The sequence below is a fragment of the Choloepus didactylus genome, chromosome 7 (assembly GCF_015220235.1).
Source record: "Choloepus didactylus isolate mChoDid1 chromosome 7, mChoDid1.pri, whole genome shotgun sequence".
Lineage (NCBI taxonomy): Eukaryota > Metazoa > Chordata > Mammalia > Pilosa > Megalonychidae > Choloepus > Choloepus didactylus.
Window position 1 is genome coordinate 118,115,260 of NC_051313.1, and position 24,812 is coordinate 118,140,071.

Sequence of the window (24,812 nt, forward strand, 5' to 3'; positions counted from 1 at the left end):
ATGCCTGCTGTTGCCATCTTGAAACTCTGAAAAACTTTTGACTAAGGTGCGTCACATTTTCATTTTGCCCCGAATCCCCTACAAATTATGTAGACAGTCCTGGAAGAGCAAGCCCAGATTCCAACCCGGGTCTGTCAGACTCCAAGGCCTCTATACCTCACCACCACCATGCCAAACAAGCCTCCAGACAGGGGGAACAGGGATGGGTATGGTAGTCCGAACCAAGGAAAATGACAAGATAGGAGGGGCAGTAGTCCTAGGAGGAGGCATTTTGGGGGGTTTCCCTGGCACCTAGTTGCTCTTCTCAACTTCCCATCACATTGTGTCTCAAGTGGGGTGAAAACCATTTGCTGCCACCTAACCTCCCTCTTTCTCTTGCTGAAGACAACAGGACCTCAATCCCTGTCTCCCAAGACTGCTTTGGGCCGGCCAATGCACTTCAAAGCCACCGTGGTGGTGGGGCTTCCAGCAGAATTACTAGGCCTGGGGCACCCAGCACAGCCCTGGGTAACTGAAGCTTGATAGTAAACAGAAAACAACCTTTGCCCTTTAGGCCTCAGGGCAGCCATCAAAACTAAGTGGCTATAAATACAGCTGCTGGTGAGACTCCAGCAGGCAGGTACTGGTGGGGTGGGAGTAGGGTGGGGTTAATCAGGGAAGCTTTTTCCAGGTGGTGCCTTGAGTACCCTCATTCTCCAGGGAAGGCATCATACACCCCGAGTCCCCCAAGTTTCTCATTCAATAAGTCTTTTTTTTTTGCCCAAGAACTCTTTATTTTTAAAGCTTTCACAGCAGTTGCTACACCAAGTTAAAACCACTCATTGATCTTTCCTCAAATTAAACTCCCCCCTCTCCCTCTATCTCCGTTCCTGCCTAAGGCACTGTGTCCCTCCATTCCCACTCATATAAATCCTAACCATCCTTCAAGGCCCAGCCCAAATGTCACCTCCTCCATGAAGCTATCCTTGATTTTTCTCCCTCTACTCCCCTAAATAGCTAAAAGTGCTATTTCTTTCTCCAACTCCCTAGCATTCCCTAATACTTCAATTAAGCCTTGTGACATTTAACTTTGTATTTTAGCTATGTATTCACTCAACAGTCAACTTCCTGAAGGCACGCATCTCCTGGGATTTACTTTCACAAAGTAAGTGTGGCAAGAAGGAAGAGGTATACAGTGGAAGCAAACTGTCCTGTGCAGGAGAGGATGGTACTGGTGAATGCAGGGCAGTGAAGACACAGATGGGGCAGAAGTTGAGGAAAATCTGGAGGAAAATCTGGAAGGGGAGGTAATCTTTTGAAAAGAAAAATCAAGACATTCACATCATGATGAAGGTTTGGTAAAACAAACAAGTTTTTCCAAGCTGATTCAACCCAGCCGGCATTGCTCCAGCTAGGAAACGATGGGAATAGACCCTGGCTTGGGATATGGGGGGCAGAGGAGGGACACTAAGGAGGGATAAAAGATAAGGGGTGGGAGAGAGGGCCATGAGCTGAACAGCGGGGCTGTGAAGAGAAGGAATGAGAGACAGGGATGTGAACGACGTGTGCATCCTGTGTGCTATGTAATTCAGCTCAAACACATCTTCATTGAATAACAATCTGTAGTTACATGCAAATACATTCGTTTATGCAAATTAGCAAGATCTCAGAGGAGGATTTTTTTTAGTCTCGAGCTTGTGCAGTCATTGAAAAAGGGAAGCAAAGCTGTCCCTGGGGTACTCTACGTCCGACTTGTCCCTGGGAGATGGGCCCGTTCCAGGAGGACAAAGACTGAATTAGCTTGGCTGGCAGAGACAGGCGAACAGCGACCCCACTCGGAGAACCGCGAGAAGCCTGCGAAATTGCGCATGCTCACTCGGCCCTCCCGCCCCAGCACTTTGGGAAAAGTTGAGAATCTTAGTGCGCAAGCGCCATCTGCCCGCGCCGACTCCTCCCTCGGGGGCGGGGATAAGCGAGCCTAAAATGGCGGCCAGCCGCTACCGGCGTTTCCTTAAGCTCTGTGAGGAATGGCCAGTGGACGAGACCAAACGGGGCCGGGACTTGGGCACTTACCTGCGGCAGCGGGTAGCACAGGCCTTTCGGGAGGGAGAGAACACCCAGGTGACCGGACTTTGGGGTCCGCGTGAGGCGGGGAGGCGGTTGGGGAGAGGGGAGGGAAGGACGAAGCAGGGGCGGGGCCGACGAGCGGGCTATTGGCGGGCGGGCGCGCGCATGCGCGCGTCTTCCCTCCTGGCCACATGTGCCCGAGTACCCCTTTATACCCCTTGAACTACAGGGAGCGTCGCCGGGTCCTCTACCCAGTGTTCTCATCTGGTTCATCATGGAATCACGAGGACGCTGTTTCAGAGTCCAGATGCCGGGGCCCACCCTAGCTTTATTGAATCAGAATCTCTGAGGGTGAGGCCTTGGCCTTGATACTTTGGAAAGATTTCCAGGTGATTCAAGGTGCAGCCAGGGTTGAGACTCACACCACCAGTTACAGGGTGGTGACAGTCGCAGGCTTACTGCTTCCCTGATTCTGTGCCACTTTACCTCACAGTGTTGTGCGTTTACCCAGCTGATCCCCAGGGGCCTCTGCAGGACCCCTGCTAAGGTATTGCATTCTTTTAGGCCTTTGTAAACTGTGCAGCAGGCTTGGGCCCTCGACTCATAACCCCTGTGTGTGAGTGGTAAGCCTATGTTCTTCCTGTCTTCTGTGTCTGTGTTGCAGCTGAGGTCCATTCATTCACGTAGCTCATACCAACACCTCCCATGTGTCAGGAACCGTGCTAGGTGCTGGAGAGAGCATTGAATTAGGTGAAGTCCTGCCTGCCTGAAGATCATAGTGAAGAAGTCCAGGACACAATAAACAAGTAGTGCAGTTAAGTATTATGATGGATATAAAATAGAGTGGCAGATTAAAGGGTTAACAGCAGTAGTCAGAAAGGCCTTCATGAAGAAGTGACACATTGGTGAGACCTAAGGGAAGAGGATAAGCCAGAAATAAGACTGAGAGAACCAACAGCTGGAAAGAAAGGTCCTGAGGCAGAAAGCAGTTCTACGTGTTGCAAGAGCAGAGAGCCAGGCTGTCTAGAGGGTAGTGAGTTAGGTGGAGTTTGCTAAGAATTGAAGTCAGAGAAGGGCAGGAGCCAGACAGGGTAGGGCCTTATAGGCCACGGTTAGGTGGTGGATTCTGTCGTGAGTGCAGTAGGAATCCATTGGGGAGGTTTAGTCAGGGAACTGATATGACCTAGTTTACTTTTTTTTTTTTTTTAATCATTTTATTGAGATATATTCACATACCACGCAGTCATACAAAACAAATCACACTTTCGATTGTTCACAGTACCATTACATAGTTGTACATTCATCACCTAAATCAATCCCTGACACCTTCATTAGCACACACACAAAAATAACAAGAATAATAATTAGAGTGAAAAAGAGCAATTGAAGTAAAAAAGAACACTGGGTACCTTTGTCTGTTTGTTTGTTTCCTTCCCCTATTTTTCTACTCATCCATCCATAAACTAGACAAAGTGGAGTGTGGTCCTTATGGCTTTCCCAATCCCATTGTCACCCCTCATAAGCTACATTTTTATACAACTGTCTTCGAGATTCCTGGGTTCTGGGTTGTAGTTTGATAGTTTCAGGTATCCACCACCAGCTACCCCAATTCTTTAGAACCTAAAAAGGGTTGTCTAAAGTGTGCGTAAGAGTGCCCACCAGAGTGACCTCTCGGCTCGTTTTGGAATCTCTCTGCCACTGAAGCTTATTTCATTTCCTTTCACATCCCCCTTTTGGTCAAGAAGATGTTCTCCATCCCACGATGCCGGGTCTACATTCCTCCCCGGGAGTCATATTCCACGTTGCCAGGGAGATTCACTCCCCTGGGTGTCTGATCCCACGTAGGGGGGAGGGCAGTGATTTCACCTTTCGAGTTGGCTTAGCCAGAGAGAGAGGGCCACATCTGAGCAACAAAGAGGCATTCGGGAGGAGGCTCTTAGGCACAACCATAGGGAGGCCTAGCCTCTCCTTTGCAGCAACCGTCTTCCCAAGGGTAAAACCTATGGTAGAGGGCTCAACCCATCAAACCACCAGTTCCCTATGTCTGTGGTCTTGTTAGCAGCCATTGAGGTGGGGTAGGCGAATACCCCTGCATTCTCCACAGGCTCCTCAAGGGGGCACTACATCTTTTTTTCCTTGTTTTTCTTTTTTTTTCTTTTTAACTTTCCCTTCTTTTTTAAATCAACTGTATGAAAAAAAAGTTAAAAAGAAAACAAACATACAATAAAAGAACATTTCAAAGAGACCATAACAACGGAGTAAGAAAAAGACAACTAACCTAAGATAACTTCTTAACTTCCAACATGTTCCTACTTTACCCCAAGAAAGTTACCTAATATAGCAACATTTCTGTGAACTTGTTCCTACTATATCCATCAGAAATTAACAGACCATAGTCATTCCTGGGCATCCCCAGAACGTTAAATAGCTTATCTGTTCTCCTTGGATTATTGTTCCCCCTTCCTTAGTTGCTCTCTATGGCTAGTTCCCCTACATTCTACATTATAAACCATTTCTTTTACATTTTTCAAAGTTCACATTAGTGGTAGCATATAATATTTCTCTTTTTGTGCCTGGCTTATTTCGCTCAGCATTATGTCTTCAAGCTTCATCCACGTTGTCACTTGTTTCACAAGATCGTTCCTTCTTACTGCCGCGTAGTAGTCCATCGTGTGTATATACCACATTTTATTTATCCACTCATCTGTTGAAGGACATTTGGGTTGTTTCCATCTCTTGGCAATTGTGAATAATGCTGCTATGAACATTGGCGTGCAGATATTTGTTCGTGTCACTGCTTTCTGATCTTCCGGGTATATACCGAGAAGTGCAATCGCTGGATCGAATGGTAACTCTGTATCTAGTTTTCTAAGGAACTGCCAGACTGACTTCCAGAGTGGCTGAACCATTATACAGTCCCACCAACAATGAATAAGACTTCCAATTTCTCTACATCCCCTCCAGCATTTGTAGTTTCCTGTTTGTTTAATGGCAGCCATTCTAACCGGTGTTAGATGGTATCTCATTGTGGTCTTAATTTGCATCTCTCTAATAGCTAGTGAAGCTGAACATTTTTTCATGTGTTTCTTGGCCATTTGTATTTCCTCTGGAGAGAACTGTCTTTTCATATCTTTTGCCCATTTTATAATTGGGCTGTCTGTACTATTGTCATTGAGTTGTAGGATTTCTTTATATATGCAAGATATCAGTCTTTTGTCAGATACATGGTTTCCAAAAATTTTTTCCCATTGAGTTGGCTGCCTCTTTACCTTTTTGAGAAATTCCTTTGAGGTGCAGAAACTTCTAAGCTTGAGGAGTTCCCATTTATCTATTTTTTCTTTTGTTGCTTGTGCTTTGTGTGTAAAGTCTAGGAAGTGGCCGCCTAATACAAGGTCTTGAAGATGTTTTCCTACATTATCTTCTAGGAGTTTTATGGTACTTTCTTTTATATTGAGATCTTTGGTCCATTTTGAGTTAATTTTTGTGTAGGGGGTGAGGTAGGGGTCCTCTTTCATTCTTTTGGATATGGATATCCAACTCTCCCAGCCCCATTTGTTGAAAAGACCATTATGGCTCAGTTCAGTGACTTTGGGGGCCTTATCAAAGATCAGTCGGCCATAGATATGAGGGTCTATCTCCGAATTCTCAATTCGATTCCATTGATCTATATGTCTATCTTTGTGCCAGTACCATGCTGTTTTGGCAACTGTGGCTTTATAATAAGCTTCAAAGTCAGGGAGTGTAAGTCCTCCCACTTCATTTTTCTTTCTTAGAGTGTCTTTAGCAATTCGAGGCATCTTCCCTTTCCAAATAAATTTGATAACTAGCTTTTCCAAGTCTGCAAAGTAGGTTGTTGGAATTTTGATTGGGATTGCATTGAATCTGTAGATGAGTTTGGGTAGAATTGACATCTTAATGACATTTAGCCTTCCTATCCATGAACATGGAATATTTTTCCATCTTTTAAGGTCCCCTTCTATTTCTTTTAGTAGAGTTATGTAGTTTTCTTTGTATAGGTCTTTTACTTCTTTGGTTAAGTTGATTCCTAGGTACTTGATTTTTTTAGTTGCTATTGAAAATGGTATCTTTTTCTTGAGTGTCTCTTCAGTTTGTTCATTTCTAGCATATAGAAACATTACTGACTTATGTGCATTAATCTTGTATCCCGCTACTTTGCTAAATTTGTTTATTAGCTCTAGTAGCTGTATCGTCGATTTCTCAGGGTTTTCTAGATATAAGATCATATCATCTGCAAACAATGACAGTTTTACTTCTTCTTTTCCAATTTGGATGCCTTTTATTTCTTTGTCTTGCCGGATTGCCCTGGCTAGCACTTCCAGCACAATGTTGAATAACAGTGGTGACAGCGGGCATCCTTGTCTTGTTCCTGATCTTAGAGGGAAGGCTTTCAGTCTCTCACCATTGAGTACTATGCTGGCTGTGGGTTTTTCATATATGCTCTTTATCATGTTGAGGAAGTTTCCTTCAATTCCTACCTTTTGAAGTGTTTTTATCAAAAAGGGATGTTGGATTTTGTCAAATGCTTTTTCAGCATCTATTGAGATGATCAATTGATTTTTCCCTTTTGACTTGTTAATGTGTTGTAATACATTGATTTTCTTATGTTGAACCATCCTTGCATGCCTGGAATAAACCCCACTTGGTCATGGTGTATGATTTTTTTAATGTGTCTTTGGATTCGATTTGCAAGTATTTTGTTGAGGATTTTTGCATCTATATTCATTAGGGAGATTGGCCGGTAGTTTTCCTTTTTTGTAGCATCTTTGCCTGGTTTTGGTATTAGATTGATGTTAGCTTCATAAAATGAGTTAGGTAGTGTTCCATTTTCTTCAATGTTTTGAAAGAGTTTGAGTAAGATTGGTGTCAGTTCTTTCTGGAAAGTTTGGTAGAATTCCCCTGTGAAGCCATCTGGCCCTGGGCATTTACTTGTGGGAAGATTTTTGATGACTGATTGGATCTCTTTGCTTGTGATGGGTTGGTTGAGGTCTTCTATTTCTTCTCTGGTCAGTCTAGGTTGTTCATATGTTTCCAGGAAATTGTCCATTTCCTCTACATTATCCAGTTTGTTGCCATACAGTTGTTCATAGTATCCTCTTATAATTTTTTTAATTTCTTCAGGATCTGCAGTTATGTCACCTTTTTCAGTCATTATTTTGTTTATATGGGTCTTCTGTCTTTTTGATTTTGTCAGTCTAGCTAGGGGCTTATCAATCTTGTTGATCTTCTCAAAGAACCAACTTTTGGTGATATTTATCCTCTCTATTGTTTTTTTGTTCTCTATGTCATTTCTGCTTTAATCCTTGTTATTTCTTTTCTTGTACTTGGTTTAGGATTGGTTTGCTGTTCATTTTCTAGCTTCTTCAGTTGATCCATTAGTTCTTTGATTTTGGCTCTTTCTTCCTTTTTAATATATGCATTTAGTGCTATAAATTTCCCCCTTAGCACTGCTTTTGCTGCATCCCATAGATTTTGGTATGTTGTGTTCTCATTTTCATTCGTCTCTATATATTTAGCAATTTCTCTTGCTGTTTCTTCTTTAACCCACTGATTGTTTAGGAGTGTGTTGTTTAACCTCCAGGTATTTGTGAATTTTCTAAGTCTCTGATGGTTATTGACTTCTAATTGTATTCCATTGTGGTCAGAGAATGTCCTTTGAATAATTTCAATCTTTTTAAATTTATTGAGGCTTGTTTTATGTCCCAGCATATGATCTATTCTGGAGAAAGTTCCATGAGCACTAGAAAAGTATGTGTATCCTGCTGATTTGGGATGTAATGTCCTGTATATGTCTGTTAAATCTAATTCATTTATCAGATTGTTTAGGTTTTCAATTTCCTTATTGGTCTTCTGTCTGGTTGATCTATCTATAGGAGAGAGTGATGTGTTGAAGTCTCCCACAATTATTGTGGAAACATCGATTGCTTCCTTTAGTTTTGCCAGTGTTTCTCTCATGTATTTTGTGGCACCTTGATTGGGTGCATAGACATTTACGATTGTTATTTCTTCTTGTTGAATTGCCCCTTTTATTAGTATGTAGTGGCCTTCTTTGTCTCTCAAAACATCCCTGCATTTGAAGTCTATTTTATCTGAGATTAATATTGCTACACCTGCTTTCTTTTGGCTGTAGCTTGCATGAAATATGTTTTTCCATCCTTTCACTTTCAGTTTCTTTGTGTCCCTGTGTTTAAGATGAGTCTCTTGTATGCAACATATTGATGGTTCATTTTTTTTGATCCATTCTGCGAATCTATATCTTTTAATTGGGGATTTTAATCCATTTACATTCAATGTTATAACCGTCAAGGCATTTCTTGAATCAGCCATCTTATCCTTTGGTTTATGTTTGTCATATTTTTCCCCTCTCTCTATTAATATCCTTTATTGTACCCATACCGAATCTCTTTAGTACTGAACCTTTCTCCAAGTCTCTCTGTCCTTTCTTTGTTTCTCTGTCTGTAGGGCTCCCTTTAGTATCTCCAGTAGGGCAGGTCTCTTGTTAGCAAATTCTCTCAGCATTTGTTTGTCTGTGAAAAATTTAAGGCTCTCCCTCAAATTTGAAGGAGAGCTTTGCTGGATAAAGTATTCTTGGCTGGAAATTTTTCTCACTCAGAATTTTAAATATATCGTGCCACTGCCTTCTTGCCTCCATGGTGGCTGCTGAGCAGTCACTACTTAGTCTTATGCTGTTTCCTTTGTATGTGGTGAATTGCTTTTCTCTTGCTGCTTTCAGAACTTGCTCCTTCTCTTCTGTGTTTGACAGTGTGATCAGAATATGTCTCGGAGTGGGTTTATTTGGATTTATTCTATTTGGAGTTCGCTGAGCATTTATGATTTGTGTATTTATGTTGTTTAGAAGATTTGAGAAGTTTTCCCCAACAATTTCTTTGAATACTCTTCCTAGACCTTTACCCTTTTCTTCCCCTTCTGGAACACCAGTGAGTCTTATATTCGACGTTTCATATTATCTATCATATCCCTGAGGTCCATTTCGATTTTTTCAGTTTTTTTCCCCATTCTTTCTTTTATGCTTTCATTTTCCATTCTGTCATCTTCCAGGTCACTGATTCGTTGTTCAGCTTCCTCTAGTCTTGTACTATGAGTGTCCAGAATCTTTTTAATTTGGTCAACAGTTTCTTTAATTTCCATAAGATCATCCATTTTTTTATTTAGTCTTGCAATGTCTTCTTTATGCTCTTCTAGGGTCTTCTTGATCTCCTTTGTATCCCGTACTATGGTCTCATTGTTCATCTTTAGTTCTTTGAGTAGCTGCTCTAGGTGCTGTGTTTCTTCTGATCTTTTGATTTGGGTGCTTGGGCTTGGGTTATCCATATCGTCTGGTTTTTTTCATATGCTTTATAATTTTCTGTTGTTTTTGGCCTCGTGGCATTTGCTGAACTTGATAGGGTTCTTTTAGGATTTGTAGACCAATTGAAGTCCTTATCTCTAATTTGTCAGATCTACAGCTTCGTGGAGTACACTTTCTCTAACTAACCAGCAGGTGGCGTCCACGAGCCACCTGTTCTCCACAAGCCAGTTCTCCCCTGCTTAGCCTTTTTGGTGAGTGGGGGAGTGAGTCTTGTGGGGTCCAATTGGTGTACCAAGCTTGCGTGTGTAGTTGGTGTTGCTTGCCCTGTATGTGGGGCGTGTTTCTGGGCAGTCGGGGAGGGGGGGTGGCCCTAACAATCAAATCTCCCTGGTGATCCTAGAGTTTTAAAGCTGCTGCAATAGTCTAATCCTTCAGTTCAGTCCTGCCACAGTTTGTCTCTGCCACTGACCCACAAGTCCTTGGTATTGGCGTATGGCTCCTGAGACTTGCAAGTGGGCCCCTCTTCCAGGCCGTGCACCCCGGGTCCTCTGTTGAGGGATGACTGTGCTATGTCACAGGTGAGTGCCTTCCCCCCAGGGCAGTTCTGGGCTGCTGGGCTGTGTAGGGAGGCGCCCAGTCTGCTGAAATGATGGCTGAATGGGGCTTTGTTAATTCACACTGCTCCACCTTCCCACCTCTGGGACAATCAGCTGAGGTTGCAGGGAAGGCTAATGTCCACGCCCAGTTTTGTGGTGTGTGCCTGTTATTTGAAGCGCTTCCGTCCCACTGGGTTGTCTGGGGCAGGTGTGGGCTATGGGGCTGGCGACAGGCAGGAGTGTTTCCTGTCCACCAGGATGATGGCTGTGAGCGGACACCCCCCTTTTCTTGAGAAGTTGTGGTGTTTAGTGAATTTTCTCAGCCACTGGATTATTGCCTTTTGTCTCAGAGCTCTCTTAGTTCTGCTCTTGTCTTGACCTGCCCAAATTGCAAGTCTTTGAAGCTTTCTGTATTGGGCTTCTTAGAGTAATTGTTTTAGAAAAAGAAAAAAGGATTAAAAAAAAGGGCCCACCTCAGAGATCTAATGGGTTATTGAAATGCTAAGAGACAAAGCAATTAAGGCCATTAAGGAAAAGTCCACAGGGCAGAGAGATCAGCTTTTCTTCGGGATTTGCATATGAGCCTCAGGGCCTGAGCTCTGCCCTTACCCTTTCTATGTTCACCAGAACTCCAAAAATCCTCTGCTTTTATTTTGGAGTTTTTCGTGCTGTTTTTTCCTATGCCTGTCTCCTCTCTGCTGGGCTGGCTGCTCTCAGATTCTCTGGCGTCTGGTCTCAGTCTATCTATGGTTGGAGTTTGGATCAGTAGAATGTGTTTCCAATAAGGGCTGCCACTGCAGTTCTCCCTTCTCCTTCCCGGAGCTGACAGCCCCTCCTCCCACGGGACTGAGCCTGGCAGGGAGGGGTGTGGGTCCGCTGGCCACAAAAACTTACAGATTTCGCTGATCTCAGCAGTTCCACGTTTTCATGAGTGTTGTATGAAGTATGCCCAAAGTCAGACTGCTCTGTGGTGTCCAGTCCACGCAGTTCCTGGCTTTCTATCTACTTTCCTGGAGGAGTAACTAAAACATACAGCTCACCAGTCCGCCATCTTGCCCCGCCTCCCCTAGTTTACTTTTTATTAAAGATCACTCTGGTTGTACATGGTGAATGGATTATAGGGGACAGGGATAGAAACAGGATACTGAAGAGATCACTACTATAGTAGCCCAGGCAGGAGAGTGTGGCTTGGGTGAGGGGGTAGCACAGGAGGTAGTGGCTGTTGTGAAACAGCAAGACTTGCTGATGGATTGGATGTGGGATAAAGGGAAAGAGAGGAACCAAGGATAAACTTTGACCTTAGCAACTGGGTAGAAGGTGGTGCCAGTGACTGAGATGGGAAAGTCTAGATGAGGAACAAGTTGGGTGTGGGAAGAACATCTTAAGTTTGGCCTTAGGCATGTTAAACTTGAGGTGCCAAGTGGACTTACTTCCAAGTGGAAATGTCAAGTAGGCAGTGGGATATTTGAGTCTGGGGCTCAGGCAAGATGTCAGAAGTGTGGAAATGAGATAACATACACACATACTCTGAAGAAATGACTTTTGCAAAACCTGACCAAGACCTTGCAAAGCAGGAACACAAAGAACCCAAACCTAATGGCATCATTGTAATCAGATGGCTGATTTGGTGGCAGGCGTGGACAGAGTGTCAGACCCCAGGCTTCTGTATGTGTGGGATCACACTATACATACTTGGGCTTTCACTCCTTTTATGTGGGCTTCGTGGCCCAAAGTATAAAAATCTGGGGGCAAGAATCATATCCATTCCCAACTCTGCAAACCCCATAGACTTCCTTGGACTATGCTTCTTACAAATCTTTCTGTGAGCTTCTTGAGAATAAAGCTGATGCAGTTTTCCTCTTTCTCCCCTCAACGTCTAGTGTAGTCCTTGGCACATAAATGACTCTCAGTGAGTGTCTGAATGAGTAGATAAATGAATGATTGGTTATGGCTCATGACCCAAAACTCATTTGAATATAGTTGTAGATGTAGCAGAACTAGATGGAGAGAAGTGGAAGAGTGAGAAGACACTTTTTCTGTGTCCCGAGTGGTGAGAATTAACTTGAGGGCTTGCTGCATTTGGGGAACTGCAGGAACTACAGAAAAGGTACAGAACCTGTAACCAAGGAGCTTAGGGTTGAGCAGACATATAATTTATTCTTATAAAATTCAAGAGGTGAAACCAGCTGACAGAGAGGACAACAGAGCCTAGATCCTTGTTGGCCAGCACACTTCCTTGGGGAGGTGAGAAAGCACAACTTTCACCCTCTTGATAGTGAAAAAGGAGCCAGAAAGGGAGAGAGCTTTTTTTTTTTTTGGAGTTGTCATCCTTTGTTATTGCCTAGAGAGAGAGTCCATTATCAGTGGAAGGCCCACACAGGTTTGAGTCATGGCTGCAGATGCAAGTCTTGGGTCAGGTGTTGGTTCCATAGCATGATGGGTGCATTCCTGGTCGAGGGAACCAGTGCATCCTGAGCTCTGCTCACACAGCCTTTTTGCTCATTTAGAATAGAGAGGCAGGCAGTCCTCCTCTCAACCTCCTGGCTTCCCATATCTTAACAGCACTGAACGCTTTCACATGCAGGGTCTCATTTCACTTAATCCTTAGAGCAGCCGAGTGAGGTAGCTTCCCATTTTACAGACCAGGAAACAAAATCGGAAAAGTAAAGCAACTTCCTCGGGGTCCCACGGTAGTGAGGGGTGGGGCAGGGGGTTGGGGAGGTGGGGAGTGGTGCAGCCACCCTGGCCCTGGCCTGGCATCTGCTTGCATCTAACCTTTCCTCCACTGCTGTTTGTCCTGAGTTATTTGTTCTTGTTAGGACAGTCTCTTGTTCCACAAACATCAAGTCTCTCTCCTCCCTTATTCCTTGCTCAAAACTTTTTGGACCATGGACAGTTTCGGCAAAGAGTAACACTTCGCCTTGCATTTACTCCCCCTGCTTTTCCTCACCCAGCCATGGCCTCCCCCAGGGGGGTGGGAAGAAGGATGGCCCTCGGGTGGGAGACCAGTGTAGAAAAGCCAAATTCCTTGGAGAGCAAATTATTAATGCAGACTCAAAGCCGGAGTACAAAAACCACTGCCTCAGTTCATTCTGCCTTAAATTGCCCTTTGGGGAGTCTTCGCTTCCAAGAGGGAAGGAGATGGTGGGAAGCAGAAACACAAGTACCACCTTTTACACCCTATCTCCTATTGTACAGTTTATTAAGGTTTGTGTTTATGGGTTTTGCCCTTTTGACTACAGTTTCCTTAAGAGAACATGTGTTCCCTGCAGCACCAAGAGCTTAATCAAAGAGAATCACAACATGGGGGAAGGTGGCAAAACAACTGTAATTGTTGATTTAACTGCAGAGAAAGGAGCAAATCCTTCTAATGAATTCATTAGGTGCCCAGGCAGCTTCCTAGGAGATCCCTGACTGCATACCAGCACCCACTCTTCTAGCACAGGGCTCACCGGCTCTGAGGAATGGAACTGGAGACACAACTGGCCAACAGAGCTCGCCCGCCAGCCGGTTCTCATCATTGTATGGTATCCAGGTTTAAATAATACTGGTCTGATTTGAAAGGAGTTAAACTTTGTCTTGGTTTTATAATAATGTAAGTGTTATTTCCAACTTCTTATAGGAGAATTCAGAGCTTTTATATAATTTTGTTCTCTCAGTGATCTGATCAAGGCTGGACTGCGGCATCCCTTGATGTGGCAGTGGGGAAGCCATCTCAACATGACCTCCCTCCCCGACAGTCAAGTTCTTGAGGAGTGGCCTGAGAACACATTATGCTATTTTTAGTTATAATATTGAACTCACTGCAAAACAGAAGTTGTGAGGAGAATCATCTGTAGGAGGAATGCAAATGTCTTCATCTTTTTTCTCTCTTTCCCTGTTCCAAATGGAGCTGGAGTGAGTTAAGATAGTGTTTAGACCAAGGGGTGGCACTTACCTGTGCTGGTTTCAAGATGTAGGTGCTCCTCCTAGAAGGATAACTAGTGACCCATTTCAGTGGGTCACCACTTGATTCAAGGGTCTTTGGGGTCCACCCATTGCCTCCCAGAAAGATGCAGGTGACTTTGAAGCCTTCCGTCAGTGCTCTCTGATCTTTGGTCTCAGCCTGTGTTTCCAACAGTACCCCTCACCACACCCCAACACAAGTTCTGCCTTCAATGAAGGTGTCTTCTCATTGCCTCCCAAATTGGCCGTAATACAAGTGATCCTTAACCTTTGAGAATTTGGTGCAGGCTATGACCTCCTCCTTCCTGCACCAAAAGCCCAAACATACAGAGCATGCCAAGAATTTGGTGGTTTCCCAGGCTCTTGAAGCCATCCCTGGACCCCGCTGGAGAAGCTTGCCTGCCTTAAACATCGTTTTGCCTGTGCCTTTTTTTATACCTCATTTTCCAGTCTCTCTGATCCCCATTCCACCCATCCCAAGACCCAGCTCTGAAGTCTCTGCTCCTCAAGGCCAGGACTCTGGCTTCCTTCCCTTTGCACTCGGGAGGCACTCTGCAAACTTGCAGTGACACTGAAGTCATCCTTCCCCACCACACCTGTCCTGTTAGCCCAGCCTAGTGACCAGCTCTGCCTTTCATCTCCTGCAGCAGCATGGTGTTCTGGAATTCTGGCACTTAATTAACTGCCCCATGGCATGTTTAATTTTTAATGCATGCCTGTCTTGTCTGCTCAACCTGATTGCCAACTTCTCCATGACCAAGATTGGGTCCTCTTAATGCCCCTTCAGAGCCCCCTAGCAGAGTACTCTCTGCATAGTAGGTGCTCAAGAAATGTATTTTCAACTGAGTTGAAGGGAGTAGTCTCCCATAATGGAATGAACTCATTTCAGAAGTTCATTACCAAGTCATGAAAACCTTTTTTCATAGATCCTCCTGGATCGAATCCAGCTCTACCTTAATTAGCAAAGCAATTTGCAACACCCTTTCCCAAAAGTGCTTATGCATCCCTTTGTGTGATTGGAATAGGGGCCGCTGTACCAATTGCTGTCACCACCCAAAATTCAATTTTGAAAATTGAAATCAGTGCCTGCGGCACTGATGTAGATTTGTATGTATAAAAGCTTAATATGGTAAAGAGAAATTTACTGACGGCTGAGCAGGGGAAATGCAAAAGGAGCAAAAATAGAGCTATAAAGGACACTTTGTCAGTTGAACATCTATTTTATTCACATTTAGGGAGCAGTGCTGAATTTTTCATAATGTCCCTACTGCTGCTTTTTTCAAACCCAGCACTGCTGTTAGTCCTAAAACATCCATAATCTCATTAGGTGTGAATGCAAAATCAGGTAATTTAAAGCTTGTATATAAGAATATTTCTAAAAATGCACAGTACATTTCATCAGAAAAAAAAACGTACATTTCAAAATACGGGAATGTTTGTGCTGGAATCTGTGAATAAAGTGTAGGGTGTAGGTGTGTAGCGAGGCCTCTGGAATTAGGCAAGTATCTATTCATGCCTTTTTAGGTAGTGAACAAGACTGTTTTAACTGCTGAGCTTGGGCCGAACATGACAAGGAACCCAGAGTTGGCCACGGCTCCATCCCTCTTCAGGCAGTAAGAACTTCTCTAGAAAGTTGGTGTATCTCAAATTCCCATCGCCTCTACTGAGCCACTTTCACAGCCTTGGATACCATCCTGGCCTCAAATGGGAAATTGGATGAAAAGTCCATTTTTAGGACTTGTTGGCATTTGGCTCCTTCTCGGATTACTAATTAAGCTCCGGGCATTCCGTAAAATACTCAAGAGACTATCTCTTTGACACGGAGGGAGTTTAAGAGGTTGAGGGAGCCCAGAGGATCATTTTGGTTTTTGTACTCGAACCCTGTGGCCAATCACCAGCAACACTGTGCAGGGGTGACCACGACCTCCTGTGCCCCTCCACTGTGTCCAGCCACTCTCAGAGATGGGAAGGAAGCATGACACCTCCTTCCCCTACTTGAGGCAGTGGTGAGAACCAGCCGAGCAGACCTCTGGCCAGTTCTCACCATTAGAGAAGATAGAGAAGTGGGAGATAAACTTTGCTTGGCCCAGTGCCTGACTTTGATCAGGAAGCAGCCTCTGGAGACTTCCACATGCACCATCGTGGTGTTCTGGCAGCAGTGCTAGGGCCCAGGAGAGCGACACCTGGGAGGAAGTCAAGTCAGCGGCTTGGTTTGGAAAACAAAGGTGGACAGATTGGTGGGATGGGAATGTCCCGATGATCTGCCATGAAGTGCAGAGCGGGTACAGAGGCCAAGGGTAAGTGAGCCCCACTGACCTGACCCTGGGGTCCTGGGTGTGGCCAAGATGGAGATCTGGTCAGGTACAGAGGGAAGCTTCCACGATTGCCCATCTGTTTGTCCCTGTCATCTCCAGGACCACGCTCGGGCTGTACACGCCAGCAGCCCTGGTCCACTGACTGTCCTAACTGCATTCCCTGGGCTTGAGCCTAAGCTTTGTGCCTCAAGTGCCTCCCAGTTCCTTCCTAGCAACTTCTGCTCATCCTCAGGCCAGTGACGCCCTAGTTCTTCCCTGGCTCCGTCATGCCCACAGCGCCCTGCATGCAACTCCTGTGTTCCACCATCACCAGGACTGCCGGGAACTGGTCTCCTGTCTCACCAGGACTGCCGGGAACTGGTCTCCTGTCTCTTTCGCCTTTTAGTTCATGCACTAGAGAGGCCTGTTCATTACCACAAACTATTGCTGCTGCTAAGAGTGATCATAACAAAAACTAACCCCTCATGTTTATTCGCTGTTCCGGGCCTGGAATTCAGAGCAGTCCAGGCATTACCTCATTTAGCCCCGCACTACCCTCCTCAGTAAGGACTATTATCTTCTCTTCTAACAGTAAGGTTAAGTTGACCAGTACTTTCAAAAATGTCCATGCATGAAAGACAAAGAAAGGCTGAGGGACTGTCCCAGATTGAAAAACTGAAGACACATGACAGTTAAATGCAGTGGGTGAGCGTGGACTGCAATTATTTTTTTTCTGTCAAGATTGTTACTGAGACAGTTGACAGAATCAACCTGGTGGATTAGAACTTGGTGGATTAGATACTTCTGTAGCAATGGTAAATGCCCTGTATTTGATTATTGACCTGTGGTTATGTAAGAGAATGTCCTTGTTCTTAGGAAATATGCACTGGAATGTTACGGAGCAAAGAAGGCATTACTCTTAAATGGACCAGAAGAAAAATATATGTATGTAGATAAAAGAAAGAAAAAGAATGATAAAGCAAATGTGGCAAAAATGTTTTTTTTAAAGTGGAGGGGAGAGCAAGGGACTTGCCCAGCATCCCATAGCTAGTAAGCAGTGATGCCAGGATTTGAAGCTGGCAGTTGGGCTCCTCTGCTCCCTCCCACTATGGGAGATGCTGATGCACCTTGGCGTCCCCAGCTCTCACCCAGGGCCAAGCACACAATGGGTTCTCAGGGAATGTCTTTTAGGTTTATAAGTGAACAAATCTGTGCAAGTATGAAAAGAGCAAGCAAAAGATGAAATGCACAATTATCTTATATTCATCTAAAGAATATTCTTTAAAATTCTGTGCCAGCATTTTTTTACTTTTCCTTTTGTATCTTGTGCATTCTGTTCTTCTGTTTTTGGTTGTTGGCTCTTGATTATGCATGCACGTTCAGTGTTTTCCTCTAAAGTATATGCTGCAGAACTCTGGCCCGGCTGGACTGTCCCTGGAAAGGCTGGTGACCATCAGGGAGTTGGAACTCAGTCGCCAGCCTCAGCTGTTTTTCCGTCCGTTCTTTCTTTTCAGCCCTTAGCCCCAGTCTACTCTATCCATGCTTTGATTATTATTCAGGGAACACCGGCTACCCCATCAGCCCATAGTTTTCTCTCTTCTGATGTGGGTGCCTGGGCATTCTCATGGTGAGCGGCCTGGACCTGGGGATGGATCAAGTAGAACTAAATGACAGGATCGTCTTTCTTATTTGCTGTAAAGTGCGGACCTCATTTGACAACACACACTGAAGCAGAAGCGGAGCTGCCTTATTAAAATGCCTTTACTGATTTATTTATGCTCTGCCTTCGTCAAGAAAGGATTTAAGTTGGAAAAATCTATCATTTGAGTTCTGGGAAAAAGACATAAAAGAGAAGATTTTTGTTCTGGGGAGCCTTCAGAGTTCTTGGCAGAATATAAAGAACTCTAGATACATAATAGCAAAGGTGGGGGAGGAGGGATTTAAAAGGAGGAGGAAAGAGGGAGAAAGCCGCTCTCATCTCTGCATCACTATCTTCCCTGGGCTTTCCAGCTGAGGCACTCCCCATCTTCTTTATTTCCCCTCCTTTCCATCCGCATGGCCTCCACCTCCGTGATCCAGTCCCTTCTGGCACAGAGTAACTGAAGTCACCATTGTGGTTCACTTCAGTTCACCCATCTCACCTTAAAACACTGCATTCTTCATGTTTGCTTCCTTCTTGTAAAATTTCAGCAGCTCCCACTTCCCACAGATGAAAGTTATGATTTTTTTTCTCCTTTTGTAAAAGAACCTTTATTTAATACAGTTCATCTTGCAGGTTTAACTGAAAAAAAAACTTTCTTTTTCTCTGGCCCAGGCTCTTGCCTTTGTTCAGGCCCTCGGCCAGCCTGGCCGGGCGGAAGTGTACCGTGGCAGTCCTGCCTCCTCTGCCTTGCTCAGGCCACCCCCTCCGCCTGGAAGGCCCCGTCCTTTCTCCCTGCTGTTCCCCAAGTCCTGTGACCCTTTAGAACCCAGTGTGGTCTCACCTCCTTCATACACTGACGCTCCAGCACATAGGGTTGCCCCCTCCTCTGACTTCCTGTAGCCCATGCTCCCACCTTTGTAGTTCCACCCTCCGATGTTGTATTATTGTGGCATCTCCCACTGCAGCTGGCACGGTGCTGCACCAAGTCACAGGTGCTCAACGAATGTTTGTTTGCGGGCTGATGGATCACGGTTTTTGGCATGTAGGAGAGTTGGTGAGGTGGAGTCATTACTCCAAAGAGGTGATTTCGAATAGCAGGAGCCGTAGGCCAGGCTTGTTTCCTGCAGAGCCCAGAAGTGCTCGCTTCAGGCCTGCTTCGAGTAAATGCCTAATTTAAGTTATGGTCCCTCCTCCGAGCTGCAGACACCAGTGGGGGCACTGCACGTTTGCTCACTTCCTTTGGGTTCTTTGTTTTTCAGATTGCAGAGCCAGAGGCCTGTGATCAGATGTACGAGAGCTTAGCACGACTCCATTCGAACTATTACAAACACAAGGTGAGTGGGCCCTGGCCTTTTATATCCCCAGCCCTCTGACTGGGGACAACCAATAAGAGTGAGTGAAAATCTGATTATACAGTGTTTTGTAAAGAATTGTGGTTGTGTAACTTTCAAATGTAACCAGTAATTTCATCCAAGCCAACAGAGCTGCCTTGCAGAGGCTTTTAGGTCACCTGAATAAAAGCCATATAGTTTATATGCCAGTGTGTGTTTCTGGAAGTATCTGACAACTCTGGGTCTTATACATATTTTTCCCATTATCCTGATGGAACTGATATTTCCCCACACTCTGGCAAGAAAGGTGGGGTGATTGGGAAAGTCCTGTCAGACAAACCTGGGCTTTTTCTCAGGCTCTGGCTTGATTACTATGAAATTCCTATTTAGTGAGGATTTTCCTAGACTTGAAAAATGTGCTCAGTAACTCCACAAATAGACCCAAAGCCTAGCCTGATGGCACAGGATTTCCTCTAAATCCTCGCTTCTCAGAATGCAGTTCGTGGGCCGCAGTGGGGCGTCACCTGGGCACTGATCAAACATGCAAAGTTGCGGGCCCCACCCAGAGCTCCAGAAGCAGAACCTGGATTCTCCCAAGAGGACCGGAGCAAGGACGAGACAGTGCCGTTCTCAGGAGGCTGTGGCTTCGCCCCAAGTGGTGCTGCTCTTCCCTCTACGAGGCCTTGTTCCCTGAGGATCAGCAGGTCTCAGGGTGCTGCCGAACTCATCTCTTCCTCCCTTCTCTCTCCCTGTCTGCCCTGGTGACCAGTACCCTCGCCCCAGAGACACGAGTTTCAGCGGCCTGTCTGTGGAAGAGTACAAGCTGGTCCTGGCCACAGGTATTGAAAGCACGGCCGCCCTTTCTGGTTGGTGTGCAAACCATTCTTTGAGTGGGAATGGCAGGGGAACTGTCTAATAAGACAGCTTTGCTTTGATGGAACGTCTGTGGAATAGCCCAGAGGAAATTCTGAAGCTACAGGGCTCATACTTTTTGGCCATAGAATGTGGAGAACGTCAAAGACATTATTTTGAAATAGAAAATCCATCTTTAGTGTTTTTAAATTCAAGGCTGAGCAGCAAAGAACAGTGGAATATGTATTTGCCAAATGGAAGTAGTTGAAATCAGAATGGAAGGAAAATAATTTTTATTTTTATTGTCCTAAGATGGTTTTACAAACAATGAGAGTTTTAATTAAAACAAAATGCCATTCAATAAACGTGTATGGGGATATCCGCCTAAGAGTTATCTGACCCTGGGGACATGGTCTTTTGGGTTAGGTGTGGGTTTAACTAGGTATGTTTTGGAGTCGTTGGGTATTTCCTGATTAACAAGAAAGGAAATACCCTGCCAAGCCCATCCCTTCTGTTTCCCCATCTCCATTGTCAGTGAGGGGGGTGTGTGGGGGTGGTGTGGGGGGGTGGGCAGCAGAGGGAGCCAGGGCTGAAGTAGGCAGGTTCTGGAAAATTATTGTTATTGCCAAGGATATTGTATACAGAAATGGGCTAGCCTTTTCTGGGAGGGCACAGTTCACCTTATGGTACTTGAGAAATTTCTCTTTTCCTATTCCTCTGGCAATATACAACAACTAAATTTGGGGGGTTTGGCCTTCCAGAAAACTCTTTAGTGAACAGATTAAAACCTGGTAGCGTCACCTACTGTTGTTTGTTGATTCTGACCCTATTTTGTAACAGTACTCTGGAAAACTGGGGTGAGGATATTTTGGCCAGACAGAAGTACTGATCATTTTTTTTTAAAATGTATGTATTTACTCCCATGTCCCTGGGGTCATGTAATTACCTGCATTGATACACAGTGTCATTGTGAGGATCCTGGAGAGTTCGTGCAAAGTTTCACTTGGAGATTAGTTCCAGAGGCCCAGCCTCCTCCTCTATTTGTTAACACCCAGGGAAACCTCTGTGAGTGGTGGGAGAACAGAGCGGGAGATGGAAAACTCCCGCCATTGGCCTGTGCTGCATCTTGTTCTGACTAGGAATTCAGCTCCAGGAAACTTACTGATAATTTGTTTTCACAGCAAGCCTCATATTTTTGCTGCAACTATGTGGAATAAGCTGACTGAATGTTTCCTCTGACAGGGCAAGAAAAGACCTGCAGCACCTTGTAATAGGAGGGTTTGCGGCCTGGCGAGTCTGAAATGTGGCCGCGGCCTGGGTTGTGAGTCCATCCATCCTGGGCTTGGGGTCATGGGAGACTCTAAAGGAGGCCTCATGGCACATGGGTGGACAGGGATCCCTCAGCAGCATGTCTCAGGCCCCACGAGGGAACCTAGGATTCTGGAAGAGTCAGGGCAGGATGCTGGGTTGTGGCTAAGGTACAGCACAAGTCTTAATTTAGTTATTGTTTAAAAACAAGGTAACTTACCTTTCTGTTCAGAAAAGCTATTCTTTTTTCTCTAGAAGTTCTGTAATGAAAATTCAGGCTCTGGAAGTTAATATTATATGAAAATCTAAATTTAAAATACAGATAAAATTAGAGCTCATGGAATTAAATAGCCTAGAGAAGACTTTAGACTAGTGGTTGCCCCTCTGGGACAGGTGGTGGTGGCTGGAGATATTTTCGGTGTCACAATTGGGGGAGTTGGGGAGATGGCAGGAGGGGTGCTGCTAAACATCCTACAGTGCCCAGGATAGCTCCGGCCCAAAATGTCAATATTGCCAAGGTGGAGAAACACTGTTTTAGTTCCTAGGGTTGTGTGTGTGTTTTTAAACAGCTCTTGCCAGCTGCTCCTCCTGGCATCCATAGCAGTGAAATTGGCTACTGTTTCTGAAGGGCTAGCTGGTGCCAGGTACATTGCCACCATTATTTCCTTTAATCCTCACAACTTTAGAGATGGGTGTTTTTATCCCCATTTTGCAGATAAGCAACCTGAGGTCCAGGAGCTTTTTTAAAATAATTTGTTCAAGATGACGATGACCCAGCAGGGAAATGATGGGCCAAGGGATTCAAGCCCAGGTCCATCTCCTTCCCTGACAGCTGCTCAACTCTGCAGTATCTGGTGGACCCACAGTGCCTGGGTTCAAATCCCGCTTCCTAGCTGTGCAACCCTGAGCAAGATACTTCACCTCCCTCTGCCTCAAGTTTCCATACCTGAAAGATGGGGATAGTAAAGTCTGTGTGGGACAGGTCAAGTTTTGAGATAAAGCACCATGGGCAGTGCCATTTCTTTAACCCTTTTACCTTTGCTTTCTCATTTGGAGCAGGGCAACCAGAAACACACCCTGCTTAAATGTTGAGGGTTGGGAGAGGGTAGTGAGTCCACTGTTAAGTGTACTGTGTGCTCAGTCCTGTACACAAGAGCTCAATAAACATTAGCAGTTATTTTCTTATTACCCTATTTGATTTGCTTTTCAAAAGTTTAACTTACACTTCCCTGTTTCCAGAACACAGCATAAAGCAAGACATGCTTGTATGGGGAAAGCCCTGTGGGGCCAATCTGTGATAAAGTTTGGACTTCAGTCTCTCTCTTTTTTGCAGACACCTTGGAAGACTTTAAGGATGTGAATAAAGGCACGTGGAAGAAACTACAGGAGAAGGTTACCCCTGAAGTGTCCTGAAGAGAAGCATAAGTTCTGGGCTCAGTCTTTTCTCGCCCACCTACATAAGTGTGGACTCTTTCATGTCACCATCATAAATAAAACTGCCTTGATTGCCCCTGACCTCCTGGTTTGGGAATCTCATCTGGCCTTCACAAAAAGGAAACCCTTGTTGCTGTTGAAAGTTTCTGTCTGAGAAGGGGGCCACGACCATCCGTCAAGGGTAGGGAAGTCTCCTGGGGAGAGGAAACCATGTCTTTCTGGGCCAGAGAGGGAAGATCATGGGGCTCTGGACAAGGTGCTTCCTGCACAGCCACAGGAGCCCCCACCTCGCCACGGGGTCTGGCTGTCTCCTGGCAAGATTCTCAGGCTCCCTTTTGTTGTAGGAGGTCCTGGGAGGAAGCCAAAAATAGCAGTAAATATTGAAAAAGGCATCCTGTTGCAAATAGAAAGCAGCGGGGGGGGGGGGGTGATAAAGCAGAGAGAATGCCCTCGTTCCCACTGACTCAGAGAGGGATGTAGGTTGGTCCACTGCCCCTGACCTTGCAGAAACCAGTGTTCTAAGTTGACCTAAGGAACAGAGTGAAGCTATAAACAGGCCTGGTCCGAGTGGCTCCTCAGATTGCAGTTGGCGTCAGCACAGTGGGCAGGTTCTGTGAGAGGCCACAGGACAGAGGCCTCACTGGCCAGGGACCCACACAGGGTCATCTTATTACTCCACCTTATTAGCTCTCACCGGTAAAGGTTCACATGCCCTATTTGAGCTTTCTTCTGTCAAGAACAGCTGAGAGAAGGGACAGGGCAGGGGCCAACAGCACCCCTTAGTGGTAACAAGTGGGAGGAAGTGAGTTCTTAACCTTGTTTGTGTCCTACACGCCTCAGTATATTTATAAATGCATGAAATTAAACATAGGATTACAGTGGAAATCATTTATACTGGAATACAGTTCTAACCAGGGCGCATGGTTAGGAATCCCTGCAGGACAGGATGTCACTCAGAGCATCTCTCCAGAGCCCACAGAGAGGCCTGGGCCAGTGGGGCCCACATCTATCCTCTGCCATTGTGCCACATTAATCCCCACAGCCCCTGCGGGAGTACAGGAGACATCATCCCTTTTTAATGGACTAGATTTCTATTAATTTATTTAAGGCAATTAACATATTAGTTTTTCAGGCCAAAAGATTTGTAAAACATTACACCAAAAGGAGAAAAAACAAGCAATCAAAATCCAGCCACTCTAACACACCCCAGCCCTCTCAACTGGCTGTGTGGCCCTCCCCCAGGCAGCCCAGAGACAGCCAGGTCCCAGGAGCAGTGCTCCCCATCCTGGGGTCTTCCATCTACATGCGGCCAGGCCAGAAGGAGGCGGCCTAGACAGGGACAGTGAGGTCTACAGCAATTCTGAGGCACAGGAGGGAGAATATGCAGGTGGGTGGGCAGGGCTGAGAATGGCAGCCTTGGAATAAGTTAAATAAGAGGTCGCCCTAAAATCACTAGTAACAGTATTGCTGCCACCTCCTCCAGAGGCAGGTAGCAACCAAATGTAGTGCTTAGAGATAAGAAAGGTGACCCCCACTCCTAATCACCCACAAGGAGGAATAGAAAGGAATGTCAATTATTGCTTTAGGGGACAGTGGTCTCCAGGACTTACATTCCTCTAAGGCATTAAGGTAAACAGAGTCCCAGTGAACTTCTGAGTCTGTACAAGGGCTCTGGGCAGGACTATCTGCTCTGAGCCCCCCCATCCCCCCAACACTGGTCAAAGCCTCGGTTGATTTGGCGGAACCTGGCAAAGTGGGATCCGAGGCTGGGTGAGCACCTAGCCTAGAGAGGCCGCTGGGTGGGCTGGGCCACCCAAACCAAAAAGGGGCAGTGCTGTTCCTAGTCACAGCCTGCAGTGATGAGCATCCCCCGTTGGACCCTCCAAGGGCTCTCCTCAGCGGCTCATGCAGTTCTGGACATCCACAAAGCCCAGGCGCTGCCTGCGTTTCCGCTGCTCTGTCATCTAGGGTTAAACAGATGCCAGCAGGTCTGGTCAGGCCCCCGTCGCCCCTCTTTCCATGGGCGCTGCAGAAGGG

General features: G+C 45.5%; 2 protein-coding genes across 4 annotated transcripts in view; one reads left to right on the top strand and one right to left on the bottom strand.

The window, feature by feature from the left end:
• Positions 1 to 1,929: 1,929 nt before the first annotated feature.
• LOC119539177 (ubiquinol-cytochrome-c reductase complex assembly factor 2) lies at positions 1,930 to 22,899 on the top strand. Of its 3 annotated transcripts, XR_005217805.1 has the most exons (5): positions 1,930 to 2,100; positions 19,110 to 19,184; positions 19,951 to 20,020; positions 21,276 to 21,354; positions 22,675 to 22,899. XR_005217805.1 is itself a non-coding variant. In XM_037842440.1 (4 exons), exons 1-4 carry the CDS (start codon positions 1,963 to 1,965, stop codon positions 22,752 to 22,754), a joined length of 390 nt encoding a protein of 129 aa, XP_037698368.1. In that variant the 5' UTR covers positions 1,930 to 1,962; the 3' UTR covers positions 22,755 to 22,899. The 3 variants fall into 3 exon arrangements, 2 of the variants coding, with proteins under 2 accessions (XP_037698368.1, XP_037698369.1); XM_037842440.1 differs by lacking the exon at positions 21,276 to 21,354 and having other exon boundaries at positions 19,951 to 20,047; XM_037842441.1 differs by lacking the exon at positions 21,276 to 21,354.
• Positions 22,900 to 23,847: 948 nt separating this feature from the next.
• The window catches only part of ITPR3 (inositol 1,4,5-trisphosphate receptor type 3), a 76,963-nt gene continuing 75,998 nt past the window's right edge, over positions 23,848 to 24,812 (bottom strand). The window contains exon 58 of the mRNA XM_037842438.1: positions 23,848 to 24,739. Within this exon, the coding sequence (XP_037698366.1) occupies positions 24,671 to 24,739 (69 nt within the window). The 3' untranslated portion in view covers positions 23,848 to 24,670. The remainder of the gene's footprint in view (positions 24,740 to 24,812) is intronic.